Source organism: Barbus barbus, assembly GCF_936440315.1.
Source record: "Barbus barbus genome assembly, chromosome: 37".
NCBI classification, from domain to species: Eukaryota; Metazoa; Chordata; class Actinopteri; order Cypriniformes; family Cyprinidae; genus Barbus; species Barbus barbus.
Window position 1 is genome coordinate 16005145 of NC_136715.1, and position 22220 is coordinate 16027364.

Here is a 22220-nt window from a genome sequence, read left to right on the forward strand (position 1 = left end):
TAAAAGTCGTGTATGATGTAACGATGAAAGTGCCACTGAGTGAATCCGTTCGTGAATCGAATCAATGGTTGATTCAAAAGAGTCGAGTCACTAGGATGATTCAAAATCCCCACCACTGACTACTGCGCTGTAATGTTTGGTGACGCACGCGTATGGGATCAGATTCCCGCCTAAAGTATTGCGGTCACGGATAAAAAAATAATAAGCGTAAATCAAAAATTTAAAAATAGGTGTAAAATAATACCGCACAAAATCGAAAAACAAATGCAAAGTTTTTCAGAATAGCAAACAACGCGGTCACGTATCGAAAAATAATAAGCGTGAATCAAAAATGTAAACACATGAAAAAATATATTGCACAAAACTGAAACATGAATTCAAAGTTTTCCAAATCGCAAACAAAATCAGGTCTCCCGCTCATATTTTTATTTTTTGTGTGCTTCCGGTCTTTTCCCCTTCGCTCTTATTTCCATGTTCTGCGCTTGCGTTTCCAAATGTTGCGGTTAGAGTTTCATGTAAATCAGGGCGGGCTTCAGCGTCACCATTGGTCCACCATTGGTTGATTGACACCTGCTCCTCTAGCCAATCAGCCGAAGGGGAGTTGACGTCACTCCAATGCGACTCGTGGCTGCTTTGGCAGGTGTGTGTGAAGATGGATAACCAGCGTCAGCAGGCAAATGCTGGACAATCTCAGGTAATTAGCCATAAATATTTTGTTAGTGAGTGACAGATATATTCCCTTTGTGTGCTATGATATTTTCTGCAAGCTCTATGTAGTCCGAGTAGGCCGATATCTAGCCCGTTAACACGTATCTTGTTAACGTTAGTTTGGTTTAGTAAGCAATCTTTTATATTTTAGGCAGTATTTAAGTTTTTGGCTGTATATCTAAAAATGCATGATTTTTCTAGCTGTAACGGTGTAGCCTCGAGATCAGAGCTTGACCATCTGTTCCATGAAGATTATTATGGTTTTATGCATTGATGCTAACTCACTGGGACGGCTAACGTTGTTACCTTATGCAGGGACTTTTCCAGGATAGTGCAAAGAAATCAGTATCAAATGATCTATCGTCATCAAATCAATAAAGCAATTCCAATAGCTTTGAGATGTCTGGCTGGTAACTGTTTATATTAGATTATATTAGAAATAGAGGTCAGAACAAAACCAGAATAAGTATGCCAACTAAACACTTGAAATGTAGGCCTATATACAGTGCATTCATAAAGTAGTTGGACCCATTTTGCCCACATTTATGTTACAATCTTGAGTTGAAATTGTTCACATACATATTTAACCTCAGCAATATATGCTCACTGCCCTATTGTGATGAATTTATAATAGTTTTGAATAGTTTTTTAGCAAATGTAAAACCCTAAATAATATCACCTTAACATTAGTATTCAGACCTTTCAGTGTTACATATAGACAGCTGTCTGTCTTTCCTTGACCAGTTTATTCAATAATTTACCACTGGTAGACCACCGATCAGAACACCTGAAAGATATACAAGTTAAAATGACATAGTAAAGGGCTTTAATACTTAAATCAATGTGTTTTTATTTCATTTTAATAAATGTGCCAAAATGTGTGTTGTCATCGTGGTTCAAGTGTACTTTGTATGTTTTTTTTTTATTCCACAATGACAACATTATAAAGAGCGAAGCGTTCTGAATACTTTCTGAATGCACAATATAAAGGTTTTCTCATTATATTCGCATTAACTCTTAATGTTAACTTTGTGTTTAGCAGACCGAGTACCCGGATGTACTTAGTGCAGCACAGAGCCTCATCTCTGTGCTAACACAGACTCTTAATCAGAGTCCTGTAACGCCACGTCCACAAGTTCAAATGCAGGTTCAGGGGCAGCAGACAGCAGTACAAGAAAGACAGACAAATACCACCATTGATCAGGACATGGCCAGGTGCATGTTGCTGGCCATACAAAGCATGGATACCCGATCTAATAGTTCAAAGCTTTAATTTGCAGGCACTCTGTCATTTACATAGTCAAACCCCTACACTATTGAAGTTGACATTTTTAAGTTAAACAAACTTAAACATACATTTTTTATTACTATATACATACAAACAAACATTAATTTTGTAGAAAAAAAAATCTATTTTAAATTTTTTTCTTTTCCTTGTAGGGCCTTTCCTAGCATGTTCCGAAGACATGCAATCTGTGGAAAAAAAAGAATAAATGTAGCATCCAGAACACATACCAAGACTGCAAAAGCATTTAAACCTTATGATTTGAATGTATATCTTTTGGATACAAATTCTGAGACTACCCCTTCACCTGCACACGAACTCAAGCTTGTTCAAGCAGGGCTTGGCAAAAGGACTATCTCAATTGCAACAGACATGACGCATTCAGAGGTATGGTAGTGTGTTTGTTTTTTGTACAACTGGAAAAAGTACATTTATAGTAGAATAATAAGTACAGGTAATAGAAACAAATAGCATTTTCCAATAGTTTTCCAGCATACTGTGTGAAGCATTCCCGAAAATGGAGGGTTTGAGTGGAGGATGGATGCTTTACAAGGCTACTGGTGACTTTATATTTTCTTTATTACCACTTGAGTCAGTAAGTTTTGGGTTATAAAAACATATGTTAAATGTTGTCTTTGTTTATAGGGGGTTGCGGTGTAAGATGGCTAAACGTTATTCCTCCAGACTCTGAAGGTTACACTGGATCCCAAATCAAATCTGCCTCTGCATCTGGAAAGACAATGCTTTATGTAGTTCCTCTACAAGAGGAACTGGACCTTAATCCTCTCCCTAATGATGCCAGAGAATTCAAAAAAATGCCAAAGGCTACTTGCCAAATGTGCCACAAAAGCATGCCCCTGCAGGTTGTGGCTCTCCACATTCAGGTTTGCAAGTCAAATGATACAACATCTTCAAATGAAGAGGTAATGGATTAATGCTGTCTAATTTGCTGATTTCATGATTTGTTTTGGTGCATGTGTTTTGAATAAATGTTTAATTTTTAATTTAACATTCCATGTTGATTTTATAATAGATCTATTACTGTGTACAGACCTTCAAAGGATAACAAATGATTTTAGTGTATGTTTATGTCAGTAGATTGCTAATCACATATTTATGAAGAAGTACTTTGTATGATACAGTTTTAATTTTTGTTTTTGGAGCAGACAGAAGTTCAGTTCGTCTCAGAAAGCAATTTGGATGAGATGAAACCAGAAAATTTTCCATCTGCGGTAATGTGGCATTAAAATTCTCCAGCCTTAATCAAAATTTTCTCTAATCCATGGTCCTATTACATCATTTAACATTTTCTTGTTTGTAGTCCGTTTTACCATGCCCAATATGTCAGCTGAAGTTTCCTGTGGACAGTCTTGAACTACATGCCAGTCTGTGTGGAGAACAAAATCTATGTGAGTAACACAAACTTTAGGAAACCTAGTTCTTGGAAACAAATATGTTATAAATCAACTCCAATTGCTTTAATGCCACATGTGGCACTGTAAAAAAAACTATTCTCTCCACATTACAGTGGAGTCTCCAGATCACAGCTCTTTTATGCACGATGATTCTTGTATTGCTGACGATACAATAGGCAATTCAATCTCTCGACAAGTATTATGGTAAAATTTTAATTTAGTACAGAGTCTAAAAAGTTTAATTAAGTGTTACAGTTTATATGGTGTTCACCATCTCATTATCTCCTGCCACAGTCTAGAAGATCTTCTGGAGCTGCTTGCTGGCAGGGTAAATTCAGAAAATCAGTTCCGCATTTGTGTTTCACGGGACAATCTCCTAGAGAGGGGGCTCAAGCAGTGGCAAAGACAGAAAAAAGGAAATCCAGCCAACCAGCTAAAGATCGTTTTTATTGGCGAAGCTGGAGTCGACTCAGGTGCTTTACGAAAGGAGTTTCTTACAGGCAAGTTATTAAGTATAATAAAAGTGGAAAAGCTGTAACAAAAAGAAATCAAGTTTATCCGTGTAATTCACACACTGCTTTTTTTCAATGTTATTCAAAGAAATGATCAGTGGCATTGAAAAACGCCTCTTCTTGGGTCAGAGAGCAAAGACTCCACAGTACTCCAACAGTGACCTTGACAATGGTCTCTTCAGGTTTGTGATGTTGTAGCTAAATTTTTTTTTTTTAATTATATGTGTAACAGCAATGACTGAGTGCTTTTTAAAACCTCACTTTGGAATAATAGGACTGCTGGGGAGATCTTTGCTGTGAGCCTAGCTCAAGGTGGCCCAGCCCCATGTTTTATGAGAGAGTGGTGCTACTTTTACCTCACCACTGGGGAAGTTGATGTCACCAGAATTTGCAAGGATGATGTAGATGATGTTGAATACTCCCTATTGATCGCAAAGGTAACTTCGCTCTGAGTACTGCAGTATTCAGATTCAATAGTTACCAGCATTATATTGCATTTTTGGTTTGCATATTACCAGTAATAACATAAGAGTTAATTTGTCATCCTGTTATCACTGATTCTTTTTCTTTAGATTGAAGAGGCAACTGATCTGACTGAATTCACAGATGAAATAATCAGCTGTGGATACACAGGAGCACTCAACATAGAACAAAAAGATGCCATAATTCGGTAAATCTGGAAAATACTTTTAAGCAGACTGTGTCATGAAAGACAGAATTTGGAAGACTGTTCAATGTTACATTCAGTCAAATTAAATTTAACTTGTTAACCTTAATTGCCTAACTTGCAACTTGAAACAAACTTATGCTGTATTCCTAGATTTACAGTTTTTATTATTATTATTAAATTTGTTACTTTTGTTTTTCTCCACAAGAGCAATTGTTCTCCATGCAACATTTCGAGTTACACCGATGCTTGGAGACTTGCGCAAAGGCCTCCAGCTGTATGGATTGCTGGACATACTTAAGGAGCATCCAAGTCTTTGCAAGAGTCTGTTTGTTCCTGGGGAGGATTGTACAGTAAGTTAAATGTTTGTTTTTTGAACCAAACACCAATTTGTTGTTCTACTGACAATTTGTTATTTTTCCAGCCAGATGCAGACTATATTCTCAGCAATGTTGCTCCTGAAATGAGTGAGAGAGGAACTTCAAGGGCTTCGGTAGAGAGCAAAATTATAAACTACTTTCAGGACTTCCTTCAAGAAATTGAATGTGGAGGTGGGCTTTGTGTTGTATTGTACTTTATTATTAATCTTAATGGGATGGTTTATCCAAAATTAAATTAAGAATTTTCTCAGGCTGTCCAAGATATGACTTTCTTCATTAAAAATGGGATACTGAACTGGGATAGAGAAAATGAGATTTGTCCAGTCTTTTCAGTGTAACATAGCAAAGTATTCCTATAAAGCCAGAGTCTCTCAGTCCTTTGTTGCGGTAACACTCGTTTTGTTTTTCTTTACACCAAACTATAGAGAGTGCTGAAGATGCAGCAGAAGTGGAAAGTGAGCCATCCTACCTCACTGTCCCTAGAGTCATGCAATGGATTACAGGCCAGGGGCATAAGCCACTACTGCTTTCGGAACAGAAGGCTTTTCAGATAGTTTTCAAATTTGATCATGACTGTAAAGTCCGAATGCCACAGCACACCACATGCTACCCAATAGTGAGCGCTTGCACTAATACAATTACCTTTCCAGTAGCACACATGACAACATACGAAGACTTTAAATGCATCATTGTACAAGCCATAAAATCAGGGGGAGCATTTAGCAGGGTTTAAATAGCATTTAGTGCTGGATTTGAGTTAATCTCTTAAACCATAGCTTTTAGTGTTATAGTTTAACATTTCTTATCTCAACCTGTTGGGAGGTTTGCTGCTGCAGTATTTTTATATCTACCCTAAGATATTCTATTCTGAAATGTTTTAAAAGTGAGCCTCTGTTAAAGTGCAGTTTCTGTAGTTTATATCTGATTTAAAATAACTTGCATTTGCAGTTCACATTGCTCAAATCAAACTGCTTTGTTGTAGAGCTCTCCTTAACTGATTTTGCATTTCGTTTATAAGTTGCATGTTTTCCAAGAGAACCTTGGTGTAGACGTTTGCCACTATAGTAGAAGTTGGCCACTATAGTAGGTATTTGACAATGTTAATTACAATAATAAAAAAAACTTTTAAAAGTCATTGCTTTTGTTTTATTTTCATGCCAAATGTGTCTAGTCACATTTACCACAGTTATATATATATATATATATAAATAAAAATTAAGCTAACAAAAATAATTCAGTTCTTTGTTTAATCTCTGTGTGGTAAGCACTGATCAACTTCACAATAGTTAAATGACACCATAAACTTCACAAGATTATTTTTTTTTTTTACATAACTTACATTCTGATGTTCTGAGCTCCAAAGTGTGTTATTCAAGAAGCTGCTGCACAATATTTAACACTGATAAGTAAATATCTCGGCCAAAGTCTCTGGACTGTGAGAGTGGATTAATGGTTGTCCTGAGTCGAGCCATTTCATACTCTGAGAGCAGACACTCCACCTGAGGGACCACTACTCCAATGTTCTGCTCCTCCAGTGGGTAAGGCCAACTTGCACAAAAATGTTGAGGTCCTGGATTAAAAAACAAAATGAAAATAATAATTGAACAGTAAAGACCAAACATTGTATGTTGCGCTACACCTTGGTCTGCTCTTACCTACAAATTAAGACAGTAAATTTAACACTACATAGTAAGGTTTGACAAAACCTTAACCTTGACAAAACCTTAAAAGTTAATTACATGTAATATCTTGAAGTTTGAAGCAGTTTTAAATGCTCGGTGAGGGTTTTACAACCATGCATGCAGTCAGTCAGTCACTCTGTGTATAAAGATAGATAGATAGATAGATAGATAGATAGATAGGATGTACTCAAATGTACATACATACCATGAAGCTTTGTTGTTGGTTGCAGCCCCCAGATACATGACCTGATCAAATAATTTAGTGAAGTTATTGGCATCTTACACAATTATTCCATGATTGACACTGCCTGTGAACATATATGAAACATTACGTAAAATTATCTAAATAAATCAATTAATTCTTTGCACCTAAACCGAAAAACTCAAAACTGGAATAATTCACAAATCAAACATATCACCTGTCACTCACTAACAAAATATTTATGGCTAATTACCTGAGATTGTCCAGCATTTGCCTGCTGACGCTGGTTATCCATCTTCACACACACCTGCCAAAGCAGCCACGAGTCGCATTGGAGTGACGTCAACTCCCCTTCGGCTGATTGGCTAGAGGAGCAGGTGTCAATCAACCAATGGTGGACCAATGGTGACGCTGAAGCCCGCCCTGATTTACATGAAACTCTAACCGCAACATTTGGAAACGCAAGCGCAGAACATGGAAATAAGAGCGAAGGGGAAAAGACCGGAAGCACACAAAAAATAAAAATATGAGCGGGAGACCTGATTTTGTTTGCGATTTGGAAAACTTTGAATTCATGTTTCAGTTTTGTGCAATATATTTTTTAATGTGTTACATTTTTGATTCACGCTTATTATTTTTCGATACGTGACCGCGTTGTTTGCTATTCTGAAAAACTTTGCATTTGTTTTTCGATTTTGTGCGGTATTATTTTACACCTATTTTTAAATTTTTGATTTACGCTTATTATTTTTTTATCCGTGACCGCAATACTTTAGGCGGGAATCTGATCCCATACACGCGGTGTCACGCTTTCGCAGGTATTACGGTAAGTAAACAGTGACGTAGAGACACACCTTCACTCACGCGCTTGGCGCTATTTTCCATGGAAGGTCATCAAGTGCAAAACCGGCTGAGGAAGACATTAAACCTGCCGGTGGGTATGGAATGAAATACGGACCCCTGAGGTTCAAGAGACAACGATTAGGAAACCGTAAGGTCTCGCGCTCTACGCATCTCGTTAATAGTCATGGTGCTTTAATGTGTTCTTTTAATCTATTCATTCTATTATGTAATAGCCCATCAGTGACTTATTGCTGACAAACCTTCAGCAAAGGCTACGCTTTACGGGTATGACTTATCATGGTATCCTCAGCATCCTCTTCTCTGATATGAAGTAGCGAGACATATTTGTTACTGCGCTGCGGGCGATTAAGATAAACGACCATTTGGCAAGAATAGAAGCTGTATTGTCACTGAATAGAGCATATTGTTTGGAGAAAATGTTTTAATTGTCGTTAGTTATTTGCAATAAACCAACAGCATTGTTTCCAGTGACATGGGCTGCGTATTTTGTCTTCATTTCGGCTCTTTCTCCCTGCAGGTGCACTATGTTTTTACAGCAGGAAGAGTGAGAGAGTGATTAAGTCTGTCAAATTCAGTATGTCTGCATGGGTGCAGCAGGAGGCTGGTCCAACCAGTTCTGCTGAAGCCAAGAAATCAGAGCCCAGAGGCCAGGAGAAGAAATGCTGTAAGTACACACATTTTCACATCCTACAGATCAAGAAGCTGTTAGGTATCCCCATTTAAACCAGCCTTAGGTGGTCAGCTGGTTATGTCTGTCTGTTTACATGGATATTAGAGCGATTTGAGGTATTTTTCTGCTGATGAGAATGTTTCCCACATAACAGTTTTATCCCTGACCCAGTGAATTTTAACGACGACCCTGAGTCATGTCACAGTTGCCCTTCTTATAGTGTCAGCTGTCGCCGAGACTGCTACATAGAAGTTCAATGTCAGTCTAGATTAGAAATAAACCTACAGCACTTCCCTTTATTTAGATATGCATTGTCTGATATGCTGGTTTCAAATTACAGATCAAGGTAAAGGAATATTTGTTTAGGGTTTATTCTAGTTTTTTTTTTTGTTTTTTGTTTTTTTTTCAGTTATTATCAAATTGCTCACCTGAGGCAATGTTTTCTTAATACCTAATATTTTTATTATTTAAAAAAAAATTGCATGTTGCATGTGACAGACTTTTTGTGTGACAAAAGTAATTTTATGTACTTATTAAAACACATTCATAGATATTGGAAGAATAACTAAATAGATACCATACTGTTTTATAAATAGTCTAGAAAGAAATGCAATGCTTAAATTAAATTAAACTGGTAACTATGTTATACACCACTGTTCAAAATATTTTTTTAAAAGAATGAAAAAATATATAAATTTTTATTCATAAAGGACAAAAACTGATCAAAATGTTACAATATATTATATTTAAATTAATTGCTTTTCTTTTGATCTTTATTTTCATCAAAGAATCCTGAAAAAAAAACTGCCACCATTTTCACAAAAATATTAAACACCACAACTTTCGATTTTCAACAAATGTTTTATGGAATATTCCAGTTTTGCACACAAGTTATATTCACATCTTTGGATGGAAGCATAGCTAATGATAAGAAATGCTTTTTGAGCACCAAACTAGATATTAGAATGATTTCTGAAGGATCATACGACACTGAAGACTGGAGTAATGCCTCAGTGTTAGCAAGGTGTCAACAGTCTCAGAGTTTCAGGTCCTATTTTGTAGTCCGTTTGTTGAAAGTACCATAAACCACAAGTATCTGTTGGTGTCCCATATGGGAAATTTACATTTGGCAGATAATAACTGTAAGTACTATAGATTGCAGCTCATGTTGTGCTGTTGATACCGTCTGTCTGTTTTTCTGTGTCTGTCTGACCACAGCATGGGCGTCTTACATGACAAACTCCCCCACAGTGATTGTCATGATCGGCCTCCCTGCCAGAGGCAAGACGTACATGTCAAAGAAACTCACACGCTACCTCAACTGGATAGGAGTTCCAACAAAGGGTGAGTGGGCAGCTGAATTTAAACCGTTGCATCATATCAAATGACACTCACTATAAATAGCATCTGTCTTCAATTTGAAATGCTTCCTTTAGCTCTCAGCTGACCATTTTGGCATTATGGTCTGTCAAGAGGCTAATTATTTAAATGTGTAGGCAACCAACACATTGAAACTCAAACTCTCTTCAGTACATCATGACCCACAATGCAAATGTTTAATCGCTGTAACTGAAGTCGGAGGTTCTTTACACACTGGGAATTTAACTGTTCCATCTTTACTTGCAGAGTCACCTTGATGCATTACACTGGTGCTAAAACTGATAAAGTATGTGAAGAATAACCATCATTTCTTGTTTTTCGGTTTATCATGCAGTGTTTAACCTGGGGGTGTATCGGAGGGAAGCAGTTAAAGCCTACAAGTCTTATGACTTCTTCAGACATGACAATGAGGAAGCCATGAAGATACGAAAGTAGGATTATATCTTTGTTGGATTTAATGAGATAGTTTTGTCACCATAACTTACCCTTATGTCTTTCCAAACTTTATGGCATTCTTTCCTCCATGGAACATGAAAGGAGAATGTCCAAGCTGCTCACTTTCGCACAGTGTCCTGTGTAGAAAAGATCAGTTTAGATACTGTAATAATGATTAACATTGTAATCAAGCCAGTTAGACCAAACAATGTTTCAACACATTTCCTGAAGGTTACATTAATGCACTTCTAACAGGACAGTTCTTGTTTTTCCTGTGAACTGAATTTATTTGAATTAGGTACATGTCTATTGTTGCATTTTTCATTTTCACAAATAGACACTGTGCCTTGGTGGCCCTGGAAGATGTAAAGACCTACCTTGATGAGGAAGGTGGACAAATAGCCGTAAGGATTCAACTTTTCACTGTTCACTTCAATTATTTACTTAAATTTAATGGGGTGTGTAGTGTTTAAGAATGTTGATAAGGTTCAAAACTTCCTTCTTTATATGCGATATAATCTGGTTTTGTCCTTTTAAGGTATTTGATGCCACAAACACAACCCGGGAGAGACGGGATCTTATATTCAATTTTGTACAGGAGAATGCATACAAGGTATAACTTCCATAAGATGAGTTATCTTTTTGTAGAGGTGATGTGTGGTCATCATTTTCCTTTTACAGGTGTTTTTTGTGGAGTCGGTATGTGATGATCCAGAGGTTATTGCAGCTAACATCCTGGTATGTTGTGATGTTTGGTTTGCTTTTCCTTCAAACTAATGGTATAATAAAGTACAGCAACATACCAGTATAGGTTTTTAATGGTCTTCTCAACAGTTGTCTCCTGTGTGCTCTTATATCTTCAGGATGTCAAGGTTTCAAGTCCAGATTATCCAGAGACACACAGAGAGCAAGTCATGGGTGATTTCCTGAAACGCATAGAATGTTATAAAGTCACTTACCAGCCACTAGATCCTGATGAATATGACAAGTAAGAAAGTTTAAAAAAAAGACACATGATCTGAATGTACATATGTGTTGTAAGCAAATGACCACATGACCATTTCTCTCCCTCTCTCTGACACTTATAAACAAGCAGAAGATGCTACTTTTAAGACATTTCTATGTAAATGACCTCTGTTTTGATTCACTGTCATCGGTTGCACAAAAGATGAGGGACAAGTTTCACACCAGAATTTAATTGTCTAGAGAGTTTCATGGCTTAGCAGGCACCACTAATACAGAAGACTTTCCTAATCATAGCATTCACTTATTTTTCCCAGAGATTTGTCCTTCATTAAGGTCATAAACGTGGGTCGTCGGTTTCTGGTGAACCGTGTTCAGGACTACATCCAGAGCAAGATCGTCTACTACCTCATGAACATCCACGTGCACTCGCACTCCATCTACCTGTGCAGGCACGGAGAGAGCGAACACAACGTCCAGGGCCGCATTGGAGGAGATTCTGAACTCTCCCCCCGAGGGAGACAGGTCTGGACTCATTTAGTGCTGCCTTTATAGCATTTATTCATCATAAGATGCTTGACTTTCTCTTTCCCTTTCGAGTAGTTTGCAAGCGCCTTGCGTGAGTTCATTGAGGAGCATAAGCTGTCTGACTTGAAGGTTTGGACCAGCCAGTTAAGGAGAACCATCCAGACATCTGAAGAGCTGGGAGTTCCGTATGAACAGTGGAAAATCCTCAATGAGATAGATGCTGTTAGTGTGCTGAGATCCCATCGGAGATTACATGCCGTTTATATGTATTATATGTACATTCATCAGTGTATATTGCTCTGACACAGGGTGTATGTGAAGAGATGACCTACGAAATGATCCAGAACACATTCCCAGAAGAGTTTGCTTTAAGGGATCAGGATAAATACCACTACAGATACCCAGGAGGAGAGGTACAGCACGTCATGAACATATCACTTTGTTGCAGTTCTTCAGAGTATGTCCCTTCTCGCTCTCTATAGTTGTGTAGGTTGTTTGGTTTTTGTTGGTTTCTGATCTGATCTAACTATTTTAAAAGGCTCTCTTTTCTCGCAGTCGTATCAGGACCTGGTTCAGCGACTAGAGCCTGTCATTATGGAGCTTGAGAGACAAGGCAATGTACTAGTAATCTGCCACCAGGCAGTTATGCGCTGCCTACTAGCCTATTTCTTGGACAAGAATGCAGGCAAGATGCATTTTCACTTATGAAAAGTACTATAAACAATTTTTTTTTTTTTTACCCTTCTGATATTTTCATTGGCCTCACCACAGAAAATGAATGAATAAATAAATAAATAAATGAATAAATAATGTAAAAGAAAAAGTTTAAAGTGTCATCAATTGTCACTTTTGATCAATTTAATGCATCATTACTGAATAAAAGTAGTAATTATAAATTATATATATATTATATGTAAGGGACTAGCCGTTGATTATCCCGCTTATTCCATGGTCATTTGCTAAGTTATAGACAAGTTAAAACTTGCATTGCTCTTTGCAGCTCAATATTTGACTGGAAGGGTAAAACTTACAGTTATTTTATCACCTCATTGCTGGGGAATATAATGTATCGATCTAGTATCTATCTTATATTTTAATAATAAAAATCGTGGGGAAGCGTTGACAAATTTATGTGTGTGTGCAGCACAATCTGTAATCTCTGCCCTCTCTCTCTCTCCGTGTGTGTGTGTGTTGGTTAGTGTGCATCAAATAAAGCAGCGCATTAATATGGAAAGGTGATTTAACTGACCTGGAACTACCTGTGCAGTTAAACGAATTTAATCAACACCTGCCAGCCAATCAGAATCGAGTATTCAGACAGACCATGGAATAATATAAAATACATTATATATTTAGCTATGTATTTTCATGTAGTATTGTTTCTTTAATATTCTTCGATTTATAAAAAAAAAAAAACTGATTGCTTTGTAATTTTTTTCACCCATTCTAGCTAATTGTTCTTACAAAAAGACCTCATATCAGTCAGCTATACTGATAACTGAGCAGAATATTCAACAATAATGATTACGTAAGACTGCCTACTGAAACTTGTTTTTCTTTGTTATCTTATAGATGATCTGCCTTATTTGAAATGTCCCCTTCATACTGTCATGAAGCTCACTCCTGTTGCTTATGGTATGTTGGACAGTTGTGTCCTCACTTTTGTTTATCGCCAAACTTCTGCTCCCAGATCATTCTGGTTCATGTTTTAGGCTGCAAAGTGGAGATGTTTTATCTGAATGTGGAGGCAGTGAATACACATCGGGACCGACCACTGGTGAGTCCACATCTGTCTGTGGTCTTCTGTCTTGCAGTATGAAATATTAATGGAGAACATTAAATATTCATTTTAAAATAATTGCTGCCACATTTATCTCTTAGATTTGTGTCTTTTTTCAGTAATGTTTTTGAAAGCTTGCTATGTTTTCCTTTTGGTATCTTAGGTTTTATTTTGAATTGCAATTTCTTCACTGCATGTTGGTGTCTGTGATGCTTGTCATTTTTTCTCAGAGAACCCCCTGGTTAAAGCAGCTTTTTGGGTTCAGTACAACTTAAGCTCTATCACCAGCATTTGTAACATGCTGTCAGTTACCACAGAAAATCATTCTGACTCTAACCATACTAATAAAATAGAATAAAAAAGAAAAATTTGCTTACAATGGGGACACTGCACAAGGTTGCATGCACACTATACTTGACAATATGACACTAGCTTCATAGAATCACTTCAATACTGCAAATCTGGAAAGACAGTAACTTTCACATTTGGTTATCAGGGATAACAAAAAGGGATAACATCAAGTAAAACTGAGAATCAGAATGTGTAACCAGAAATTCTTCCACTTGGAACAATAGTTTCACCTCTACTGACAATTTAGGCAACTTTACAGCTCAAATAACATGTTTGTACAGACAAACTGATGTAAGTGCTTTAACAACAAAACAAGCTGCACATCTGTGCCTTTAAACCTTCCAGCATGATTTGCCCAATAGACTGCCATTCTACGCAGCGCAGTTATTGGTACCTAAACACACACACACACACATATATATGAACATATATTAACTATTATAAAGCATAGCAAAATTACCCGTACTAAAATCAAATTGTAAACTGAAAATAATCAAATAAAAAAAGCTCATTCAAATATTAGTGGTACTATAATAGCATATAAATATTACTAAAATAACACTGATTCTTAGTGCATTGCTGTAAATGTAATTTTGGATATTTTGAACTCATTGGCGGGTCAAACGTTTTGTCTGTGGTAACAGCTTAACTTGTTAACCAATAACAGTGCTTTAAGCTAAGTTATCTGTAGTTTAATCAAACTGTCAGTCAAAAGGTTTGATTAAACATAAGTCTTCTTCCTCTTGTGCTTATTCACCTCATCAGAGTGAGATTCAGCGCTCCCCTCTATATGTTGTTGACTGCGAATAATATTTGTACATTTGTGAAATACAGGTTTGTGTTAATTATAGCTATGATGTCCTGGCAGCCTGTGTTGAATTGGAACTGTGGTTTGTGTTGTGAGTTATGCTTATTCGTGAGTTGAGTGCTCCATTGAACGACATTGTGTTTTAGTGATGTGTGTTTCATCACTGCATTGATACGTTTGATGTTTTGTAATGTTAAGCTGGAGTGATTTATTATACTTTTTAGTCTGTATATGGATAAATGTGGATTATCTTTGGGAATACCTGCAGCTAACATGTTTGTTGGAGACTGAAGTGTCTTGTTTGCTATTGAGATGTGTGCTAGAGGTCTTTAAAGATGAGCTATGTGTGTAGGCAGTCTCTCTTTTAACCCAGTCAGTTTCTCCCATCTCAAACCAGGGGAAAGTCAGACGAGACTCCGTCCCTCTGCTAAGGCGGAATAGTTATACCCCCCTCTCCAGTCATGACCGGCTTAAGCGGCCCCGCCTCTACAGCGCTGGCAACCGGCCCTGGCTGCCCCTCATCCCCTCCCCCACCACCCTGCACATCCCCAACTCGCCAGATGGGGTGCTGCTGCTTCAGCAAAGCCAAGTTAGTGTCTGACTCAATTTCCAGTGATGTCCTGACACTAACCCACCCTCACCCTGGTGTTCTGAATCACCCCTAATTGTCACACCCAGCACTGATTGTGCTAACTGCATGAGTGATTTCAGTTTGGCAGTCTCATTTTTTTTTTTTTTTCTTTGGTGCATGTTCTTTGCTAACTCTTTGTTCAGGTTGGGATTATTTTTTGCTCACCACAGATCATACAATAATCATAGCTCACCAACAGTTACCGGCTAACTAATTGGCACTATCTTGCTTAACTTTATAACAAAAACTTCTAATTGTTTTCCTTCTATTTTAGACTTTCTATGAAGTATTTTATTCTCTATAATGCCATATCAAAATCAGTGAATTATTTTCTCGTTGCCAGTTTGTTTCATGTGCAGCCCAAAATTAAAATTGTCATTTACTCAACCTCATGGTTGTTTCAAAGTTTCATAATGTACTTCCTTACATGAAACACAAAAGGAAAAACATATCTGCTCTTTTCCATACAATGAAAGTGAATGGTGACCAAAAATGGTTAATAAAATTTGGAATAGTTCACCCAATGAACTTGAAAATTTGCTCATCCAAGATGTAGATGAGTTTGTTTCTTCATCAGAACAGATTTGGTGAATTTTAGCATTACATCACTTGCTCACCCTTGCAGTGAATGGGTGCCATCAACACGAGAGTTTAAACAGCTGATAAAAACATCACAATAATCTACACGACTGAAGCCTATCAAGTAATGTTGTGTGAAACAAAAAGCTACATGTTTTAATGAACAAATCCATCAAGATTTTTTTTTACTTCTAGCTAAAATACAAGTCCTGTATCAATAATATTGCATTCTCTTGTTGGCACCGATAGCCTCGTGGTTAGTGTGCCGATATGTATTCTCGAGATCCTTTGCCGAACCCAGGCCCCACTCTCCACCCAATGCTTTCCTGTCTGCTCTCTACTATACTGTCAAATAAAGTCCAAAAAAGGCCATAATTATAACTTTAAAAAATAATAATATTGCGTTTTCCACTTTGAAAGTTGTGTTGTCTGAATCAGGAGAGAAATATGCACAGATCAAGCTGACCCTGGTCACCATTAGCTTTCATTGTATAGAAATTAGGTAAGGGTGAGTAAATGATGACAGAATCTTCATATTTTTGGGTAAATCTCTTCAAAGTGATGTGCTGCTTCAGTAATGTCCATGTTTTACTCTGAACATGCCAATTTGTCTTTGGGCCTCAGTTCTCTTCTCCATATTTGTCTCTCCTCTTTCTTCCTCCCTTCCCCTTCATCCTCCTCTCTATATTTTCACAGTCTCATGTGGTTGGCCGTCATCTGTGAGTATCCCATGAGTTTGAAAGCTTTCACCCCATTGCATTTTTAGAAAGTTGTTTTCTGTGTAGGTGTGATGTCTCGAGCCACGTGCTGTTGTGATTGTTTGATGATTTTCGATTATCTTGTGTTTATATTGGAGATTTAAATCACGTTTTTATAAGTGTAGATTGTGGCTTGATTGTGATGAATGACCAAATTATGCAAATGCTATGTAGACGCAAGTTTTCCAGTTGTCATAGGGTTGTGACATTATATCTTTGCATTGGTCTAGATAGTTTCTGAAGGAAGCATTCTGGTACTTAAAGATCCTAATACTCTTATGTTGAAGTTTAACTTTACCTTGATTTTTTTTTTTTTTTTCGAGGACTCCTTGTGTGAAGGAATCAGCTTTGACTGCCCAGACGAAGCTAATGACTGTTTCCGCTTCTGAATGAAATGGATGAATTTCCAAAATCCTGCATGAAAATGAAACTTTGCTTTTAGATTCTCCCACTCCCCACCTTCTGCTTGCTTTTTCGGTGACAGAACTACATTTCCCATCAGCCCCTTGCATGACAAATCACCACTGCTGTGACTACAATGAATCCTAGAATTTATCATCAAGAGATATATATTTATGACTTAAATATTCTGTTATTTTAAGTGATGATGCCTTATTTCATTAAGCAGAGGACTGAGCAGAGGAGATCCTCTCCATGAACTGAATGTGATCTGTTATAATTTGGACACGATGTGGATTGTGCAAATGATCATAACCTCAGTACAGAGTTTGTGTTGCAATACAGTGTTGTTTGCAACAATGCATTTTCACAATCATAACTATTACAACAGACTGTAGTCAGTCATCAGAATGAAGTAAAGCTTCTTTCAGGGAATCAGTGGGACAGAGATTAGAGGAACAGTTTATATATTATAACAAGTTTGTGCACATTGTGGCTTAAAAGGAATGCACTTAATGAGAGATTTTTAATGACAATTAATCTTATTTTTTTTTGTCTTGCACATTTTCTTAATAAGAATGATAGTCCTATGGGATATTGTACAAAGTTCAAGCTTGCAATGTAATATTTTTATAGAAATGTATTTGTGTGCCACATCAGGACAAAATGACAAGGATTTGTAGGTTGCCGTATTTAAATGAGGTATATTTTATTGGTCAGGTCACTGTTGGAGATGCTACAAATATAATTGTTTTATTAAGGTTTTGAATGTAGTCTGTGCTCTTTAAGCAAGAAATGTTTTCTCTGGTTATGTGTTTGTTAAAAAACTGGAATTGCTAGCTTTACAAGTGTTTTTGCGTGAGGAGCTGCACTACTCAAACACAATTCACATCTCAATCAACAGCGTGTCATCAACCAATGACACTGCATAAAACAGTTAATTAATGCCGGCTATGACTCTCTTAAGGTTGAAAAAATGTCTCAAGTTCTGTATCTGTCCACTAATTCTTTCCATTTTTTTTAAACATTTTTAATCATGTTTCTCCTCAATACTTCATTTTAAATGGTGTGACATAAATTTTTAAAAGTGCAAATATTCCAAGTACTCTCTGAATTAAATGCTGCATGCATAATACTAAATTATAAATAAATTATCAAAATGCTGCAGGCTTGTGCTTCCGTGATCCAGGACATGAACATCATCAGCACTTGTTCATTCAGTCCTTCTGCGTAAAGCGAAGTTTTCACCACAATCAAAGCTACATTTGAGATATCCAAACATGCATTGCCTTTAAGTAGTGACTAGTGTGATGGCACAGTACATACTGCACACAATCTGACTTTGAACTGATGGCAATGCCACAGAATAGAAAATATATGATCCATTATCAGACCTTGGAAAACTGTCTGGAATGTTTTGCAATATTGCTTTCTCCAAATACAATTAAACATCTGTTATGTCAGACTCACATTAACGTGTCATTTTTATTCTGTCAAAATGCTTTCATATATGTGGTTAATAGGTGTAACGGTGGCATTACAGCCACCAGATGGCGCCAAAAGACTTATTTGGAGTAACAGTTTCTTGTTGCAATAACAAAGATTCGTTTTGTCACGGGTTTGTTGCATTTTATGCAAGCAATGAGATACTACAGACTGGTAGATTTTGGTAGCAAAACCCCAAAAAACTTTTATTACTTACACCACATGATAAAATATTTCGAACACAAATTTACATTAAAATGCTATAATATGAGGCCAATAATTGACACCAGTCCACTAGAAGATAAAAAAACCACAAACTTTGCTGTGCAAAAATAACATGAACAAATGATGACGAACACTGAGAATTTTGTATAAAATATTCTTCTTATAGTTCTTTTAACAAACTGCTGTTTGCTGTTTCATTATACTCAAGTAGCCTAGTAGTAATAATAGCATAATAATAGCTTGAAATATTCTGCAAGATTTATACTAACACAAATGTATCACAACTAAAGTCTTATCAGTGTCCTAAATAACAATTGCCAGTAATATCCAGCCTGGCCACTGCACTTCCTCTTTATCGTATTATAATAGTGTGACTGACAGAAATGAATGGCTGCACCTGGAACCCACCCACACTGCCCTCTTGGTGTTACATAGCCCTGATGGAGATAGAGGAGAACCACAAGAGAAGTATTAACCTCTAAGTCACTGCAGGTGGAGGACGATATATATGCTCTGACATCTGAAACTGCCATGTTAACAATATACATGGGTGCAAAACAGGATTTCAACCTACTCTTGTTTATCTGCTTAGATGCTAAATGTATTGTCTTTTTGAATGTGGTGCAACAAATCATTCTACTCTGTCTTCAAAATGAAAGTGTCGACATTTCACAGATCAGCAAGAGATGAAAAGTGCAGGTGATTGTTGTAAGAGCATGTTAAAGAGCTCTTGAAACCTTTTTGAGGTTTCGCCTCAGCACAAGTGTTCCAGCCTGACCACAATACCACGGTTGACCTATCTAGGGATGATTACATAGATCAACTTTCTGTTATTAATTTTTCCCCTCTTTCCCTCCAATTACGCTTTCTCTGATTTCCTTCTTGTTTTCCCATCTCTTAGTAATGCTGCTGTTGTCGTTTGAGTTTGTGGTTGGCGCAGACAGGTAATTAGGCCTCTCTTTCTTGAGGAGCACACTGGAATGTTTTGTTGGTCTTGTGCATAGTAGGTCTCTTACTGTTTCAACTACCCACCAAGATCCTAGCAGGACTGGTTTTGCTCAATGTGTCTATCAGATGAATGCGATATAAAACTAATATTATTATATCAGTACCGCTTGTGCAGATTACATTGGCTCACAATGAAGCTAATATCAAATTCCTACTAACGCATCTATGGAGTGATACTGTTAGTGAAAATATTTAATATTATTGATAAAAATATTTCCAACATGAGGCATTTAAGTTTTATAGCAATAGTATCAAATGTACGTGGATCGGCACACATGATTTCATGGATTAGTTGCAAAACCTTAACATCATAGTGTTATAGTTTATCACTTGCAGGTGTATCTTTGCCAATTTAAACATTCAAGCTATATTAACCAATCAAATGCAAGAAGAGATAAATGAGATTCAGTAGGTGACTCGCACGTTATCTATTTGAGCACACATAGTGAAAAGTATGGAAAGACGTAAAAACGTAAATGAGGATGCGTTGTTTGCATATTGTTTATGCATAAAATGTGTCGTTTATACATTGTTTACGCTGTGATTTTTTTTCATGTGTAAACAATGCGTAAATAACACGTACTCCACACATAAAGCATCCTCATCATGTTTTTTACATGTTAAAATGCTCCTGTTATGGGTTATGAAAGGTTCATATTTTGGTTTTGGGAGTCCCCAACAACAGGTTAACATGCATGCAAGGTCAAAAAACACTTTCATTGTCTTATGTGCATTTATTTTTACCTTACTTGCTCAACCTCTCCTTTGCGTGAAGCTAATCTGCGGTGATTGGTCTGATTGGTCTCATTTTCATTTCATCATGCCTGTAATGCCTGATAAAGCAGTGTTGCTTTGTGTACAGTATTACCGGGGAAACCACTATTTTACTGCTCCAAAAACAGCACCTAGTGGCAAAGAATGAATTTGCATTTTCATTCAGACCAACACGACAAGACCAACAAGTGGGCAGGCAATATGCTAATGTTTCATGTAGATGTCAACAGCGTTTTAGAATGAAAACAATCCTCATCTACACTGGCGTTTCTGCTGCGTTTCATTAACGATCTCTGTCTACACTACACAACCAAAAACGCATGTCATGAGCGAATGTGGGCAGCCACGCCATCGTTTTCGAAAGTCTCTGTTTTGGTCCTTTTACACAGAGTTTTCAAACTAAAACGGGGTCTGCAGCGTTTTCAAAAGTCTCAGGATCAACTAAATGCTGGATTTGAAATATTTAAAATTCGCAGCAGAGAATCTTTAAAATACGTTTGAGAGTTTTGCACACCAGTCTGTTATTGTGGTCGCCCCGAAACGTGACGCTGAATGAAACGAACTGTGATTGGTTGTTTGTCATGTTGGTCAAGCGGCCTCATTGGCGGACCTAGGCCAATGAAAGCTGCCATGGATTCCAGACCTTCAGCCGTTAATCTGAAGGTCTGGCTATGCGAGACTAGGATTCGTTTTAAAAACGACTCGTTTCAATGATTCAGAGTCGACTCTTTATTTTAAGAGACAATAACTTAATACTCGGTGCACTTTCAGATTTAAAACTTTCCAGGATGTTTTCTTTCACTTAGAGCTGTGTTACACACTGCATGAAAGGTAATTTTCAAAAATCCATAATAGGGGCACTTTAAAATATGCAAGTTTTGGAGCTTTCTGGCTTTCCATATCAAACACTGCGCTTTTCTGATAGCACATAAACAGAAATCTTTTTCTTTCGCGTCTCCTTGCGCTTGAACCGACTGACCCAAAAATGTATTCGTGGCTCAAAACCCATACAAACCTGTTGCATACCTACTCTTGACTTGTTATTTGAAGGAAAAATGTACAATCACAGAAGTTTTTGATCATGTTTCTGCTAAAGTTCAGCCAGTGCTTTTGTCAAAAAAATTGGCTTTTTTTTATTCAGCCTAGTTAAATTCCAAATCTGAGAGTGGCTGCCTGAAGGGCTACCAGGGATTTAGAAATTTTTGCAAACCATGATAAATATAATGCAGTGTAATTTAAAACTCTTGGCTTTAGTGTTGTATGATACTCAGTGACAAGTGAAACAGAATGATGTGTAAGGATCACACCTGTGTGTGCGCAGGCATACGTGTGTAATCGAGAACAGCAGGGAGTTGCAGTTTAGCACCGTAATGTGAGAGATCGAGGTCACCCAAAGCAGCGCTCACCTGTCCGAGAGCTTTCAGGGGAATTTGATATCCTTCACTCACAGTGTCAGGCAGAAAGAAAAAGTAAAGAAAGAGAAAGTAAGCAGGGTGGGAAAGAACCCTCAGACAAGTCGATAATAATTATTATTATTGCGTGGCTCTCTAGAATTCTCTATTCTGATTGGTTAAATAAGCTTGTTTGTGAATAGTTTAATTGATGTTTGTCTCCCACTGCACAAGTTTAAAGGAATAGTTGGCCCAAAAATTAAAGCTTGTTGAAAATTTACTCATCCTTAGGCCATCCAAGATGTAGAGGAGTGTGTTTCCTCATCTGTACAGATTTGGA

The 22220-nt window shown here is 37.2% G+C and overlaps 2 protein-coding genes across 4 annotated transcripts; both read left to right on the forward strand.

Moving 5' to 3' along the window:
- The first annotated feature begins 609 nt into the window (after positions 1 to 609).
- On the forward strand, positions 610 to 6101 carry LOC306856672 (uncharacterized protein). Of its 2 annotated transcripts, XM_079396053.1 has the most exons (15): positions 631 to 694; positions 1751 to 1923; positions 2149 to 2380; positions 2478 to 2553; positions 2639 to 2916; positions 3160 to 3225; positions 3315 to 3402; positions 3522 to 3612; positions 3703 to 3908; positions 4009 to 4102; positions 4195 to 4357; positions 4493 to 4590; positions 4796 to 4940; positions 5012 to 5138; positions 5393 to 6101. In XM_079396053.1, exons 1-15 carry the CDS (start codon positions 653 to 655, stop codon positions 5698 to 5700), a joined length of 2187 nt encoding a protein of 728 aa, XP_079252179.1. In that variant the 5' UTR covers positions 631 to 652; the 3' UTR covers positions 5701 to 6101. The 2 variants fall into 2 exon arrangements, with proteins under 2 accessions (XP_079252180.1, XP_079252179.1); XM_079396054.1 differs by lacking the exon at positions 1751 to 1923 and having other exon boundaries at positions 610 to 694.
- Positions 6102 to 7668: 1567 nt separating this feature from the next.
- On the forward strand, positions 7669 to 18467 carry LOC306856674 (6-phosphofructo-2-kinase/fructose-2,6-bisphosphatase 2-like). Of its 2 annotated transcripts, XM_079396056.1 has the most exons (17): positions 7669 to 7785; positions 8233 to 8379; positions 9604 to 9729; positions 10100 to 10196; positions 10538 to 10604; positions 10739 to 10813; positions 10882 to 10938; positions 11064 to 11188; positions 11481 to 11688; positions 11767 to 11913; positions 12000 to 12104; positions 12247 to 12376; positions 13264 to 13326; positions 13404 to 13468; positions 15028 to 15219; positions 16537 to 16559; positions 16922 to 18467. In XM_079396056.1, exons 2-17 carry the CDS (start codon positions 8292 to 8294, stop codon positions 16989 to 16991), a joined length of 1638 nt encoding a protein of 545 aa, XP_079252182.1. In that variant the 5' UTR covers positions 7669 to 7785; positions 8233 to 8291; the 3' UTR covers positions 16992 to 18467. The 2 variants fall into 2 exon arrangements, with proteins under 2 accessions (XP_079252182.1, XP_079252183.1); XM_079396057.1 differs by lacking the exon at positions 16537 to 16559 and having other exon boundaries at positions 7703 to 7785.
- The last annotated feature ends 3753 nt before the right edge of the window (positions 18468 to 22220 follow it).